At 37.7% G+C, this 16,657-nt stretch overlaps 1 protein-coding gene across 1 annotated transcript in view; it reads left to right on the top strand.

Moving 5' to 3' along the window:
- The first annotated feature begins 7,686 nt into the window (after positions 1-7,686).
- LOC107293758 (gamma-aminobutyric acid receptor subunit beta-1-like) overlaps positions 7,687-16,657 on the top strand; it is a 130,280-nt gene continuing 121,309 nt past the window's right edge. The window contains exon 1 of the mRNA XM_015822933.1: positions 7,687-7,901. Within this exon, the coding sequence (XP_015678419.1) occupies positions 7,696-7,901 (206 nt within the window). The 5' untranslated portion in view covers positions 7,687-7,695. The remainder of the gene's footprint in view (positions 7,902-16,657) is intronic.

Below are 16,657 nucleotides of genomic sequence, written 5' to 3'. Positions count from 1 at the left end.
ATATCTAAAAACTCTACATCTCATTCGCTGGCAATTTTGGTGGCCGGGGCTAAAACGGGATGTGGAAAACTATGTCAAGAGTTGTGCTGTATGCGCCACCATGAAAAGAATTCCAGGGAAAAACCCCAGGTTGCTGCAGCCGGTGGCAGACCCTTCTCAACCATGGGAAGAAATAGCTATGGACTTTATAGTAGTCCTGAAAATAGAGGAAACACTATCATCTGGACTGTAATAGACCTGTTTTTTCCAAACAATTTTATTGGTTTTCCATTTTCACACCAAGATGCTTAAGAACCAATGTGGAGATAGGGTAATGATTAAATACAATAACATTATAAATATACAGCTCAAATAATACTCCTTAAGATTTCCCTCTCTATCAATTAGAATAGTATAATCAAGTTAATACATTTCTAAATCAAATTCATTCATTTACACATTCCTAAATAAAAATTCCATTAACCAATAAAAGTTATCAACAACTCATTATCTATCCAATAAAATCCTGTTTTTAGCTTTATTAATTTCCAAATACTTAAACTTAGACAGACATATTATTTACTATTCAGGTGCCCCTAATTTTTCTTATTTAAGCATATTATTTCCATAATTAAATTCTTACATTTCTCAACTATATTCTGTTCTTATTCAATAATTCTTCATTTATTAATTTTGTCTCTTCTGTTATTGCAATCTTTTTCTCATTATGCCTCAACAAGTTAATTATCATATCTAATATTAAAAAACATAAAAAATAAAAGGAAGAAAAATAACACAAAAAAGACAAAGATAAACCAAGAAGAAAAAAGAAAAAAAGAGGAAGAAAAGGATAATCTATTATTCCAAAAGGTATATTCTTACTATATTTCAATATCAAGTTCTAAATCTTATCCTAATGACATCTCTTTTTTTTTCAAGAATCCAAATCCAAATCAATCCAGATTTCTATAAAACCTTTGCAATCCATAACTATAATCTTAAATTCAATATTTATATCTTATTCTGGCTTTCTTTCTAATCCAAATAGGTTTCCATAAAAAAGTCTCTAGATCCGCGAGTAGGTCTCCCTTCATCTCTTGCCAAAGTATGTAAACCGATGGGGAGTCTCCTCTTATCCATTTTAATAGACTAGTAAGCGAATTATAATGATTCTCAATAGCTCGTGGCTGGACATCGTTTCCCATCCTTTTTGAGATTGCAAAAAGTTTAATTATAGTCATTTCCTTAGTAGATTGTGAATAAAATGATGTATAGTCCTCTTATGACTTTTGTTCTTCTTCTATTGATTTTTTATCTGTCAAGAAGTCAGTTGGGATCTGCAAATCACCTTGTCTTTCTGGGTAAAATCCTTCATTTCCATGCTAGAAATCATTTGTTCATTAGCATCAGGGATTTTTTCCAATGTAGGTTGATAATCCAATTTAAATTTAATTCTTCCATCTCAGTAGGTTGTAAGCGAAGTTGAGAACAAGTCTCTTGGGTATATACTCCCTATACTGCTTCTTGGCTTACAAAGTGCTTATTTAGACCTTGTGCTTTAATTTGACGTTGAAAAATAATCTCTTTTGTGTAGGCAACTATCAGTCCAGTATTCAAGAATTTTATTCAATATGTATGTATAGTTAAGGTCTAAGCAGGGTTCCTCCATTTCTATAATATTTGAAGCCATTATTTTTTTGGAGGAGGCTATATTTAAGAACAATCAGTCAATATCCGCCTCCACCCAGCTATAGAGCTTCTTTATCTTTTTCCTTTGTAATAATTTGAAGGCCACAATCAAACTCCAAAAGAAGAAAATAACAATTGCAGTAAATAATTTCACCACAAGATGTCCCCCAAGGATTAACCAGAGTTATTCAGTCTTTCCAGACCACATAAAAATAGGAAAAAAAACCAATATTCTCCAAATAATTAGCATATTAAATCTCTATGACAAAGTTTCTTGGGACCCCCAAATGTCCAAAAGTAAAATCAGCCATTATAAGATGAAAATTTGATTTTCTTTTGTTCCAAAGCTTCTCTTCCCCCATCAAAAACGCTGCTTTAATGGAGTAGGGAAATAATTCCCTCCCCCCAAAAAAACTTTTCACAGGAATAGGTAGAAAAAATAGGGATAGGGTAAAGTCTCACCAAATCTTCCATGGTGGGTCTATTCACTTAGGTGATCTTATGGCTTACGGCTGGTGCAGCTAAATGATCAGCCATTTTACTGATTGATCTTTACTCCGTCGGCCCAAAGGAGCTTGCTCGGACTGCAGAAGATGCCGCCGCCCTTCTACAGCTATACGAGGAGCCTCCTCAATGGTAGTCGCTCCTCCAGAGCGACTTTTCGATCCTCTTAGGGGTCTACCGGTGAAGGAAACTCGGCTGGCGAAGAGACGACTCTCTTCGCACAACAGCAACGCCGCGACCCGGAACCGGAAGCCGTGATAGACCTGTTTTTGAAGCAGGCACATTTCATCGCCTGCAAAGGACTCCCAACTAAATTGTTTCTGAAAAATATCTACCGACTGCATGGCACCCCTAAGCAGATAATTTCAGACAGGGGGGTGAGGTTCACGGTGAAGTTTTGGAGGAACTTTCTCAAATTAATTGGATTATCTCAAGGCCTATCATCTGTTTTCCATCCATCTACTAATGGGGCCGCGGAAGCCGCTAACAAGATGGTGGAGCAATATCTCAGATGTTATGTTTCATACCAACAAACAAACTGGACTGACCTCCTCCCTTTCGTGGAGGTGGCTTACAACAATTCTGTTCACAGCAGCACCAACTACACACCTTTCAGAGTAGTCACAGGAAAAGAATTCAACCCAATACCTGAATACCCTCAGGTGCCTCCACCTCCCAGACACTTGATCAATGGGTGAGAGGGTGGGAAGAAGTTTGGAGAAACACAAAGACTGCTTTAAAAAAGACTCCTGAGACCTATAAAAAGCAGGCTGATAAAAAGAGGGCTCCCCAAAGAACATTCCAAGTTGGGGAAAAGGTTTATCTGTCGACTAAATATTTACACCTTAAATTACCCAGTAAGAAATTAGGACCGAAATTCTTGGGGCCTTTCCCCATCGTGAGGATCATCAACCTGGTCACAGTAGAATTAAAACTCCCTAGGCTTTTAGGGTGAATTCACCCTGTCTTCCATTGCAGCTTGTTAAAACCTTGTCAGGGCTCTACTTTAAGACCTCCCCCTAAGAAGGCACCCAGGCCCCTCATAGTAGCGGGTCAGACTCACTATGAAGTTGATGACCAGGAATTAGGGGACAGTATTAATTGTGAATACATATAGATGGCTTCTCTCTCTTTGGTCACTTGTAATCCTGGATGCAGGGTCAGGAAAGGACAGCAAGGACAACACCCAATGTCCTAACCCACCCAAGAACATATGATATCTTTAGGGAACATTCGAATGGGAACATGTTTAGCTACTTCTGCTTTCTCCCTTCTTATCTACAGTGTGCAATCTTTACTGGGTGCAATCTTTATCTTATGTGTGTCAGCTTTGCTGGATGGGTTGCTTATGTAATTATACAGAATAAATACAAGGATTTCTTGTCATTCATTGCTTCCCTCATTTAGAGGAGTCTGTCTCTATTCAGCTGAATAAAAACGTAAAACTTAAAGGCACTTTCTGGTTTCCTGTATTTCTTTAACCAGCAAAACCTCAGAACCTACATATCAAAGTGAAACATATTCTTAACTCTAGAATTTTTAAAGAGAAATTGCAGTACCTAGTACAATGGAAGGGGTACTTGTTGTGCAAAGCCACTTGGGTGAAGTCTAGCGATATGAGAGCTGACAGACTCATTAAAAGGTTTTACAAGAAACACCCCAACAAATCGAGAGATAGTCCCTAACATATGCTTTGTTTACATGCAGGATCTACCCTTTTTGTAAGGGGGGGGGCGGATGTCAACGCTGCTAACATTGGATGTTCTTGCTTTGACAAAATATGAAGAGGCAGCCACTCTCTGTATAAGCTGTGTGGTACTTTTTAGAGTTAAATTAGATGATATTGACTCTGAATTGATATTTTCGGACCCTTATCCAAAAGTAGCAACTTTAGATAAAATTCATATCCCCTGCCTTGAAATTTCTTCAATATCGGATATATAAGAATCTGTCTAGAGTCTTTATATAAAGAGCAATGAAGCAACATATGGCTTAGAGTTTCTATAGAGCCATCACCACATGGACATAACCGAAGGTGCATAGGAATGCCCTTAAACCATCCAAAAAGGACTGCCGAGGGCAATGCATCCAGCCTGGCTAAGGTGAAAGCTTTACGAAATTTTGAAATTGTAATGGAAAATAGATAAGAAGCTAGAAAGAATCCTTCTGGAAGCAAATGACAAATGTTGGAATGTGCCACCTTACTTAGGTTTGTTTGGAGATCTATATCCCAGATTCAAGACAGTTCTAGCATTATCAAATCATAATGAACACAGACTTTCCATAGAGAAGCCCAGCGATTTAATTTTATCTAGGGCTTTTTTTTTCACAACGATTTAAAATGATCTATAAATACTAATGGGGCTAAACCTACAGGCATCAAAAAAAATTGTCACAGCTGTTCTCTGTTATTAAGACATTGAAGGTCACCAGAATCAAATTTATCTTTTCCTGGGCCTTGCCAATCCCTGTAATAGAGCAGCTATTGTTGTATATTTTCATCCACCACTAGATGTCAGCACCAGTTCTTTCAGTAATAGACAATTATTTACTTCTATTTTCACGATATAAAAGGAAAATCTTAACAGATTCCACCAATTTCAAACTTATTCAAATTAAGTCTTATCTTCTTTTCATTTCAATATATTTCTGTTCCCCCTGAAAGGTTTAATTCACCACTTCTGTCTGCAGGAGGGTGGAGCAAAGGTCCCCCTCCTTCTCACTTTTGGAGGCTTTTTGCTTCTTGGGGTTTTTCTTTTTTCTTTTTCCCAGGAAATCAATTTCCAAGTAGAAGAGAGAAAATCACTGTTCTTAGCCAGTTCCAAACATGTTGTTTACAGTCAGCTTGAAGTAGTACTTTTGGACTTCAGTTGCTTGCAGCTTGGGCTAGACTTGGAAGTTAAACTAGCCTATTCTCCTGCCAGTTTCTGGAGGGCTTTTCCCAAATCAGTTGGATCGACTGTTGTCTCTCCACAATCAGCGGGATTTTCCCCCTCTACAGGGCAACTTCAGGCCCATTTAGGGTCCCTTGGCAGAAATCAGCTGTAGGGTGCAGAGCCCAGCAATCCCTCGGCTGCTGCACTACTGCACAAAACTGGAAGTCCAGCAAGCAAGCTCTAAAGACCTGCCTCAACTAGATCTCCCAAGAGAGCAGAACTCTTGAAACAGGCATTGTCCCAAAAGAACTTTTTATTGAGAGTTAGTGATGGCAAGAGAGCAAAGCAAGTTCTAACATTTGGCTCATAAAGGATTACATCAAAAAGGCAATTCGCAACTCCCCCCCCACAGTGTCCAACATCCAGTTGAAATCCAGCCAATCCACAGGTGCCACCATGTTATGAGAAGCTGGAGATTCAGTGGGCTTTTCAAGGTCTCTCTTGGTTTCGTTTCCAAATGGTCTCAGGCTCCATTGTCTAGAGATAAGGCAGATGTTTTCAGGTCGCATTCCTCTTGCCCAGAGGGAGGGCATCTCATACAAAGCAGAGCAAAGCAAATAACAATTCCCCTGCAAGCTCCCTCCCCCCAATAGTATGGCAAGCCCCAAAAATAAACAGGCAAAAGCAAGAGAGGGGAAAAGGGAAGGGTTAAAGGCAAATACAATTGAGGGACTCTGACACAAGCTTTGAATTGAAAATAAAGATACTGAAATTGTGGAAAGCTTCTGCCCATCAATAGCCAAGAAAATAAGTAAATGGATCATAGAATCAATTAAATTCTAGATAAAGTACAAATGATAAGATCACAGAAGACACAAATAACCAGGCTCAAGTTATCATAGTTTTGACACTGTGTAAAGATTTAGCTCTCCTGAGAATTCCATAAAGCTGGAAAAAGTAAAAGGGAACTGAAGAGAAGAGTGATAATGTTGATGGACTTGATTACAGTGGTGTTAGATGCACAATTTGTAGACAGAACATTCTAGAGCAGTGGTGGCAAACCTATGGCACGCGTGCCAGAGGTGGCAGTGAGAGCTCTTTCTGTTGGCACGCGCACCACCAGCAGCAGCAGGTCCATCAGGCCGCCATTGCCGCCCAGAGCAGGAGCCCCACCCAGCACAAAGGAGGCAAAGCGGCCAACTAGCAAGCTCGAGTAGGGGTGGTAGAGCAGAGCTCACCAACCATTGTTGGGCTGGAAGAAAAGGGAGGAGGAAGCATTTTGCACTGCAAATGGGGTGGGGCTAGTGCCTGCATGACACTCACTAGCCCTGCCCCGTTCTTGCATGATGCAGTGCCTTGTATCTGCACCCCGCAGTGCGGCGGTAGCCGTTTTTGTGCCTTGCAGCATGGTGGCCCATTTTTGCGCTCCCAGTTTTTGCGTGCCAGAGGCGGCACTCAGAGGCGCCTCCTTGCCCCCCTCAAGGGCACCACAATGCTGATGCAGCCCTGGCACTTTGTGATAAATAAATGGGTTTTGGGTTGTGGTTTGGGCACTCGGTCTCTAAAAGGTTCGCCATCACTGTTCTAGAGCATCTATCTAGTATGTGATATCTAAAAGTTACCAACTGGGTAACACATAATCAAAACTTTCTACTCTTGAGATACAGAGGGATACAAATTAATACTGTGAAAACATTTAAAATGGGGGACTTCAGAAAGTATATTGACAGGGGTGAAATTTCCCTCTTCAAAACATTGAAATGCACACATTTATGAAACAGATGTGACTGAAGGGTAATGAAATATTCCCTACCTTTAAAAAAAGCACTTCCATGTGAGATCTCATCATATGACATGATATTTTTTTGAAAAAGAATTCCAGAGTTGATGTGGAGAACTGCCATATAGTTGGTATCTCTTGGGGCATTTCAAAATATTAAGTCATTGCCACAAGGAAAAATTTTGTACATGTGTGTGTATGTTTTCTGTATGACAGCCACAATACAACCCCAGCACACAGGAAATTGGTAATATTTAATGTGCTTTGTATCTTTAACTACTTATCCCATAGGATTCAACTGCTTGAACAAAATCAGTTTTCTATGATTATAATATTTAGACTTACCTGAAGATAAAAGATAAGCTCAAGCCACTTTTCAAACCAGTGTGCAACACTGCCCTTAAAAAGGAAAATACAGTAGGAAAATGAGTAAAAGTTAGTTTGCAACAAGACAAAGCAAACAATACATTTTCCCCTTGAATCTTAATAAATAATGAACATGTCTGGATCAATAGCTTTATCAAAATGGGAATGTTTAAGGAACTGCATTTGCCATTAACTTGGTCTTCACTTCCTAACTGTGAAAGGTCGGTACAATATAGTAAAGTGTGGGGACATTGAGGACACCTATGTTTAAGTCAACCCTCAATTATGGAAACTCACTGGGCGAATTGAATCAGTTGTTTTGTCTCAATCCAAGCTCCATCAAAAAGGAGAGAGTGCAGTGAATATTATCTTGAGCTGCTGGAAGAAAATCAGGATATAAATCTTGATGTTAATAGCAATTATAAAATCAAATCTTAATAAATAAGATCTATAATAATAATTGCTATTTTTTTTACTTTTTTCCAGGACTATACACTAACTATGTATTTCCAGCAATCCTGGAGGGATAAAAGATTATCCTACTCTGGCATACCTTTAAATCTAACTTTAGATAACAGAGTGGCTGATTATCTTTGGGTTCCAGATACATATTTCCTGAATGACAAGAAATCCTTTGTTCATGGAGTTACTGTGAAAAATCGAATGATTCGGCTACATCCAGATGGAACCGTTCTTTACAGTTTGCGGTATGTTACATTTCATTGTATTTTGAAACTACTTTGGGGAATTGATTTTCTTTTATAAGGTCTGCCATGCAGGATGAATTTTCAGGCACAAACAACCCCCCCTCACACAAACATATTTTCTTTCAACCTTTCAGAGATGCTATCTTGCCTAATTTACAGGTAATCTTCAACTTACAACCACAATTGGGACAGGAATTTTGGTCACTTAGTGATGAAGCATTAAGCAAGTCATTCAATGACTGAACCCAATTTTATTGCCATTTTATCATATGGTTGTTAAGTGAACCCATCTTCCCCAATTGATTTTGCTTGTCAGAAGCCAGCTGGAAAGGTCACAAATCACAATTATATGATTACAAGACTCTACAGCCATCATAAATGGAAGCCTGAATTGCAGTCCCATGTTCATGGGGTTTATGCAAGTATTGTTACTTTGAGAAAAAGTCATAGGTTTTTTTAAAACTTTGAACCATCATTAAATGAACAGTTATAAATTGAGGACTACCTGTAATCCAATCTGTGGTGGTTCTGAAAATCATAATCAAGATATGAAAATGTGTTCCTGCATAAAGTTCAAGGGGAAACTCAAGATTACTTATTTAATGAAACTGGGAATTAATTTTCTGTATGAGTCAGGCTGAAGATTGGGTTGCACTCAATGGCATCAATGGGGAGTGGAGTAGGGGTATCAAAAAAAGAAAGATGCTAGTCTTGCCTTTTTTGATCCTCTTTTCCCTGGAACATCACTGACTACACCCAGCCTTTCAAATCTGCTAATGGACTACATGTTCAAAATAAGGTATAGGTTGGGAGAATCACTTTTGAAAATGATTGGGATAGTATAGGATTCAATTAGTAAGTTCTAACAAATTTGTTTTTGTTGTTTTATTATAGTTCATTGCATAGTAAGCCAAATGTTCAGACTGTGTTTGGCATTTTTGTCTACCTATCGAGTCCTTTCCAAGGACCTGGGTTAAGCAGATCTGGATGTTTGATGGTCTTACAGATATCATCGCAGTATGGAAGCTGTTCCAAGTAAAGCTGCCTTTTGCAATTGATTGATGGCAAATTTGTCAATGCCAATGGTGTTCAAGTGGTGCTCCAGTTGTTTTGGGATTGAACCCAAGGCCCCTATTATTATTGGTACTACCTTTGCTTGCTTTTGCCATAGTCGTTCTATTTCTATAGTATTTGTAGTTCTTCATATTTTGTTACCTTCTCCAGTTCTTTCTCTTCTATTCTGCTGTCTCCAGGTACTGCCATAATGACTATTCAGATTTTTTTGTCTTTCTTACTGACAATTGTTAAGTCTGGGGTGTTATGTGGTAGGTGTCTGTTTGAATTCTAAAGTCCCAGAGCAATTTATCTTTTTCATTTTGTATGACCTTCTCTATTTAATGGTCCTGCCAGTTCTTGCTTGCAGGCAAATGATATTTCTTGCAGATTTTCCATTGTACCATTGTTGCTACTTTGTTATGTCATTCTTTGTTGTCAGTCTGAGTGATCTTCTTATAGCAACTTTTCAGCTTTTTCATAGGCAGCACTTATTGTCTGTTGCTGTCTTCTCAATTCTGGCTTTGTATGCATTTGTTCTTAAGACTGGGTCTCATGCAGACACAATTAGTCTCTTTCTTTAATTTTCCTCTTCTTAGCCATTGTCAGGTCTTATTATTATCTCCTTTCCCTACTATTTTTTTAATGTACTAGCCACGTCGTGCTTCCTCATCCAATGCCTCCATTCTGTTCTTTATTTGATCTTTCTTGTAGGCCAGTTTGGTGTCTCCACTAGTCTGTAAGCCTTCTGTATATACTAACCTCTGTGCATCTTCTTCATTGTCCTTCAAATATTCTTCCAAAGCCCTTTTTATTACTTCAACCATCTGATGTACTTGCAACATTCCACACGCATCTATTTGCCTTGATAGGTAGAGATGATGATTGATGATGATAATAATAGTAATGATGATTAATAATAGAATAGAATAGAATAGAATAGAATAGAATAGAATAGAATAGAATAGAGCTGGAAGGGACCTTGGAGGTCTTCTAGTCCAGCCCCCTGCTCAAGCAGGAGAACCTATATCATCTCAGAAAGGTGGCTGTCCAGTCTCTTTTTAAAAATCTCCAGTGATGGAGTGCCCACAATTTCTGTGGGTAAGCTGTTCTACTGGTTGATTGTCCTCACTGTCAGGAAATTTCTCCTTAGTTCCAGGTTGCTTCTCTCTTTGATCAGTTTCCAACTGTTGTTTCTTGTCCTTTGATCTGGTGCTTTGGTGAACAACCTGCCCCCCTTTGCCTTGTGGCAACCCCTCAGATATTGGAACACTGCTATCATGTCTCTCCTATTTCTTCTTTTCTTTAGACTAGCCAAACCCAATTCCCGTAGCTGTTCTTCGTATGCTTTTGTCTCCAGGCCCCTGATCATCTTAGTTGCTCTTCTTTGAATTTTTTCCAAACTCTCGACATCTTTTTTGTGGTGTGGTGACCAAAATTGACTGCAGTATTCTAGGTGTGGTCTTACTAGGGCTTTATAAAGTGGTAATAGTACTTCTTGTGATCTGATTCTATGCCTCTGTTTATACAACCCAGGATTTTGTTAGCTTTTTTGGTTGCTGCTGCACACTGCTGGCTCATAGTCAAGTGATCGTCCACTAGGACTCCAAGGTCCCTCTCACAGTTACTGTTTCATGATTGCAGTCAGCCAGATGTTCAGACTGGATTTGGCATTTTTGTCTACCTATCAAGTCCTTACCAAGGATCTGGAATAGGCAGATGTTGTTACAGGATGGAAGCTGTTCCCAGTAAAGCCGCATTCTACAATTGACTGATGGCAAATTTGTCAATGCCAGTGGTGTTCAAGTGGTGCTCCGGTTGTTTTGGGATTGCACCCAAGGTGCCTATTACTATTGGTACTACCCTTGCTTGCCTTTGCCACAGTCATTCTATTTCTATTTGTAGGTTTTTGTATTTTGTTATCTTCTCCAATTTTTTCTATTCTATTCTGCTGTTTCCAGGCATTGCCACATCCACTATCCAGCTTTTTTTTTGTCTTTCTTAATGACAATTTTTAAGTCCAGGGTGTAATGTGGCAGGTTCCTGTCTGTTTGAATTCTAAAATCCCAGAGCAATTTAACTTCTTTATTTTCTATGAGTTTCTCTATTTTATGGTCTCACCAGTTCTTGCTTGCAGGCAAATGATTTTTTTGCAGACCTTCCAGTACACCATTGTTGCTATTTTGTCATGCTGTTGTTTGTAGTCAGTCTGGACAATCTTCTTAGAGCAGCTTACCAGGTGGTTCATTTACTGTCTGTTGCTGTCTTCTCAATTCTGGCTTTGTGTACATTTGTCCTTAAGGATTGGTCTTGTGCAGCCAGAATTAGTTCCTTGGTCTGTTTCTTCAACTTCCTTGCTCTTAGCCACTGCTGGGTCTTGTTGTTTTCTGCTTTCCCTGCTATTTTTTTAATGTACTGGCCATATAGTGCTTTGTCTTCCCATGCCTCCATTCTGTTTTTCATTTGGTCTTTCTTGTAGGTCAGTTTAGTCTCTTCAGTAGTCAGTAAGCCTTCCTGGTGTACTAACTTCAGTACATCTTCTTCACTGTCTTTCAGATAATTTTCCAAAGCCATTTTTTTTCTTCTTCAACCACTTGATGTACTTGCAACATTCCATGTCTACCTATTTGCCTTGGTAGATAGAGTCTGTCAATGTCACTGTGAGGATGGAGGGCATGATTCATTGTCATTATTTTTCTGTTCTTCCTATCCATTACTTTTAGTTCTACTTGAGTCCAGTCCACTATTCCTGTTGTGTATCTAATGACTGGAATTGCCCAGGTGTTGATTGCCTTGATGGTATTTCCTCCTTTAAGTTTGGACTTTAAGATTTTCTTCACTCTCTTGATTCACTTCTAATCTTTTTCTTGACTTCTGTGTGCTTGATGTTGTCCGCTTGAAGAATACCCAGGTATTTGTAGCAACCATCTTCATCCAGACTCTTAATGTTATTTTCATGGGGCATCTTGATTTCTTCAGTTTTCACTATTTTTCCTTGTTTGACAGTGAGTGTGGCACATTTGTCGAATTCAAACTCCATTGCAATATCTTGGCTATATATACAGACAATATTGAGCAGCGATTCTATTCCATACAGCTTCAGATTGTCCATGTAAAGGAGGTGGCAGATATTTTTGATGTTTGATAGCCACAGCCTAATAAGTTCAAAATTTCCATGTATCTAGACAACCCTTTGAGTATTGCTCCAAGGGCTCCTATTACTATTGGTACAACCATTGATTTCTTCCTCCACAATCACTCAACTTCAATTTGCAAATCACAATATTTTGGGTTTTTTTCTAGCTGTTTCTCTTCAATTCATGCATGTCTTGGTATTGCAATATCAATGAGCCAGACCTTTTCTTTTCCACAATAGTGATGTCAGGTATGTTGTGGGCCAGATGTCTGTCGATTTGGATATTTTGCTTTTTTTTCCCCTAGCTGTTTGTCTTCAATTCACACATTGGTATCTGGTATTGCCATATTATTATTGTTGTTGTTATTAATCTTCAGTTGAATTCACAGCCTGGGGTTGGTAAAAACGTAACAGTTCAAGTCCTAACCAAGGACTAAGAAGTATTAAGGTAGTGTATGAGTATATAGGCAGTTCTGAGTAGGGAGGTTTTTTGCAAAGTCAGAATATTCATGTCTATTAAGTTCAAAATTCCTATGTATCTAGGCAGCTCTCTGAGTATTGCTCCAAGGGCTCCTATTGGTACAACCATTGATTTCTTTCTCCATAATCGCTCAACTTCAATTTGCAAATCACAATATTTTGGTATTTTTCTAGCTGTTTCTCTTCAATTCATGTATCACCTGGTATTGCAATATCAATGAACCAAACTTTTTTCTTGTCCACAATAGTGATGCCAGGCATGTTGTGAGCCAGATATCTGTTTGTTTGGATCCAAAAGTCCCACAGGATCTTGACTTGCTCATTTTCAAGAACTTTGTCAATTTGGTGTTCCCAGTAATTTTTTGTTACATTCAAAGCCAAACTTCTGGCAATTCCAATGTATAATTTTAGCAACTCAATTATTATTGTTGTTGTTATGTTATTAGTCTTCTAAATGCCACTATATTCTATCTACTGCATAGATAATTAAACATCATTATTATCATCATTACTATCATCAAGAAGCTACACAAATATAATTATCATAGTTACTGTCAGGGCCCACTTCAAAACCTCATCCTAAGAAAGCAGGACTCATGGAAACAGTTTCTTCCAAAAGGAACTTTTATTAGGAGAAACTGATAGTAGGCATGATAGGCAGGATCTGAGAGTTTCCTGCTCAGATCAATAGGTTTGAATCGTGGCGCCGATGGCAGCTTTTCTGTGAGCTGTTCACCCTGAAGACATGTAAGAGCCACAGGAACAGCTGTTCCACGGCTCGGAATCCCCTTCCCTGGGCAAAGGGGAGGGGGTGAGCTTCTCCGATAGGGGTAAAGCTCCCTAGCCCTCGCATTTTGACAGCTGTGAGGGCTAAGGTGAGCTCCCTGGAGTCGGAGATTCCTCCGTGCTTCAGGCTGCCTTCATTGAAATGAAGCTAGACACGGATTCAGCCTCTGCCTTTCTAGGAAAGCATGAGTTGAATTTTACAGGCAGACAGAGCCTACCAGGAGGATTTAAAAATTGTTTGGACTGAAACCTTAACTCTAGAATTAAAGTATCTTCTTCGTTTTTTATGTTAACTGGAAGAAGAAGAAGAATATGGCTGCGGATGGGCGTTTCTGTTTTTTTTAATTGAAAATACATAAGACTTTCACTTTCTGGAGACTTTCTTTTGGATTATTATTGTAACAGATTTAGTTACTTTGAGCTGGTTGGATAAGCTTTCTGTTTTTACCACTGCTTGAGGTGATTACAAGACTTTATAAGATTTATATATGACCTCTACAAGATTTTAACTTATGTTTATAAGTGAAAGTATAAGAGAAGGAGGAGAGAAGTAAAATGGCTTCTAAGCGTGTGGGAACTTTTGTTCCTCAGAAAAGTACAATCTCCTCTCCAGCTGTTCAAACACCACAGCAGCCAAAATCTAAGACTCCTCCACCCTCCCCCCCCAATCCCAGCACTTACACTGAAAGATATTCAAGATGCATTAAAGGACAATGCTAGACAGATTAGAATGGAAATGGAGGATATGTTTGAAAAGAAACTTGAAGAGAAAGTTGAAGAGAAGAATACAGAGTTGAGAGATGACATAGTGTTTGCATTGCAAGGTCTGGCAGTTCATGTAGAACGTATTGAAGGANTTTGAATTCTCCACAGAAAAGGAAAAAGATATTCTATTATTTGAAACAACATAAAAATGATGTTGTTTGTTTACAAGAAACTCATATTACAGCTAAAGATCAAAAATATTTGTCTAACTCATGGCTGGGTATACATTTTATGGCACCTGCGCCGCAGAAAAGAGGTGGAGTAGTTGTTTATATCAGGAAAGACTTTCAATCCAAATTGATTGATGCTGATTCAGAAGGAAGATATGTTCTTGTTGAAATATTATTGAACAGGAAGAAATGTCTTATTATTGGATTATACACCCCAAATCAACAGCAGAAACAGTTCTATAAATTGTTATATCGGAAAATAAACCAACTGGATTATAAATCAGTTATTATGATGGGGGATTGGAATGGTGTTTTAGGTTCAAGAAAAGACAAGAAAGGTTCTTCAAAAACGCTTAACTCAATATTGCCTAAAACTTTTTTTGACTTGAAGGATGAACTGGAATTAAAAGATATATGGTGAGAGAGAAATATGGAAGAAAGGGATTTTACTTTTTTCTCGGACAGGCACCAATCTTATTCCAAAATTGACTTTTTTAATTACTAATGATTTTTGTTCTAGGGTGAAGAATATCAAGATTTTCCCCAGGACATTGTCAGATCATAGTCCGGTATGGATGGAGTTACGTGCTGAAGAAGGGAGCAGAAGGACTTGGAGATTGAATGAAAATTTATTTAGATATGATATAAATTTACAGAAATGTAGAGGTCAATTGAAAGAATTTTTTTTGTTGAATATGCACAAAAGTACTTCAATTTCAATGGTCTAGGATGCTAGTAAAGCATACATGAGAGGAAATTTGATTTATATGAATAACGTTCATAGGCGTAAACAAGCGCAAAAACGTAAAGAGCTGGAGGAAGAGATTAAATTGAAAGAACAGGCCTTTATTTTGAATCCACTGGATAATAATTTAAAAGTATCCATTACTGTGCTTAGGGAACAATTTAACATGTTAATAGCAGATCAGATGGCAACTAGTTTAAGGCATATGAAGTATAACACATTTTCTAATGCAAATAAACCAGGAAGGTGGTTGGCCTATCAATTACGAAAGAAGCAGAAATCAAGAATTATAGAGAAAATAGATTATAATGGTAAAATGACATTTCAACAAAACTTGATTAAAAAGAGTTTTTTGGATTTTTATTCTAAGTTATATGCTTCTGAAAAAATACAAGATGAACANTGAATTGCCCAATTACGTTGGAGGAGATAAAGGGGGCAATTAAGCAATTAAAACTTGGTAAGGCACCAGGTACAGATGGATTTACAGCAATTTATTATAAGATGTTATCGGAAGAAATGATAGAACCATTAAGGGAATTGTTTAATAGTATTTTGTTGGGTGAAGCGGTACCTCCTTCCTGGAGAACTGCCTTTATATCTTTAATACCTAAGGAGGGTCAAGATTTGACTCAACCTAAGAATTATAGACCTATATCTTTATTGAATACAGATTATAAGATTTTTTCAAAAGTAATGGCAAATAGATTAATGCAAGTGTTGAATCAATTGATTCATAGTGATCAATCAGGATTTATAACTGGAAGGTATATGAAATATAATGTAAGACAAATTATTAATTTAATTGGATATTTGGATAAGAATAATCAAACTCCTGCTGCTTTTATCTTTTTAGATGCGGAAAAAGCATTTGATCAATTAGACTGGGGTTTTTTGTTTCAAGTTATAGATAGAATGAATTTTGGGGGGAAATTTTTGTCCGCCCTTAAGGCTATTTATCAGCAGCAATCAGCACAGATTATAGTTAATGGGGGGGTAAAAGAAGCATTCAAAATTGAAAAAGGAACTAGACAAGGATGTCCATTATCTCCATTGTTATTTGTGTTAACAATGGAGATTCTGCTAATTAAAATCCGGGAGTCTTCTATAATAAAAGGAATTAAGGTTAACAAGATTGAGTATAGATTAAGAGCTTTTGCAGATGACTTAGTGTTAACATTAACTCAACCAATAGATTCGGTAATTGATTTGGTTGAAATTATTGCACAATATGGAAAAGTTTCTGATTTTAAGATTAATTGTAATAAGACTAAAATATTACCGAAAAATATGTCTATGAATGATAAAGATATGTTAGCTATGCTTACAGGTTTTGAAATGGTTAAAAAGGTAAAATATTTGGGAGTTTACATTACAGCCACTAATGCTAAATTGTATAAGAATAATTATGAATCTTTATGACTTAAGGTGCAAAAGGATTTAAATGATTGGAAAAAATTGCAATTATCTTTATTGGGGAGAATTTCCGCAGTAAAAATGAATATTCTCCCAAAGTTTCTTTTCTTGTTTCAAATGATCCCTATTTTAAAAAAAGATGCTAATTTGGAGGATTGGCAGAAGGGTATTAATAAGTTCATTTGGGCGGGCAAGAAGCCAAGAG

Source organism: Protobothrops mucrosquamatus, unplaced genomic scaffold, assembly GCF_001527695.2.
Source record: "Protobothrops mucrosquamatus isolate PMUCROS unplaced genomic scaffold, P.Mucros_1.0 scaffold1728, whole genome shotgun sequence".
NCBI classification, from domain to species: domain Eukaryota; kingdom Metazoa; phylum Chordata; class Lepidosauria; order Squamata; family Viperidae; genus Protobothrops; species Protobothrops mucrosquamatus.
The sequence above is the reverse complement of the archived record's forward strand: the minus strand, read 5'-3'. Positions and strand labels throughout refer to the sequence as shown.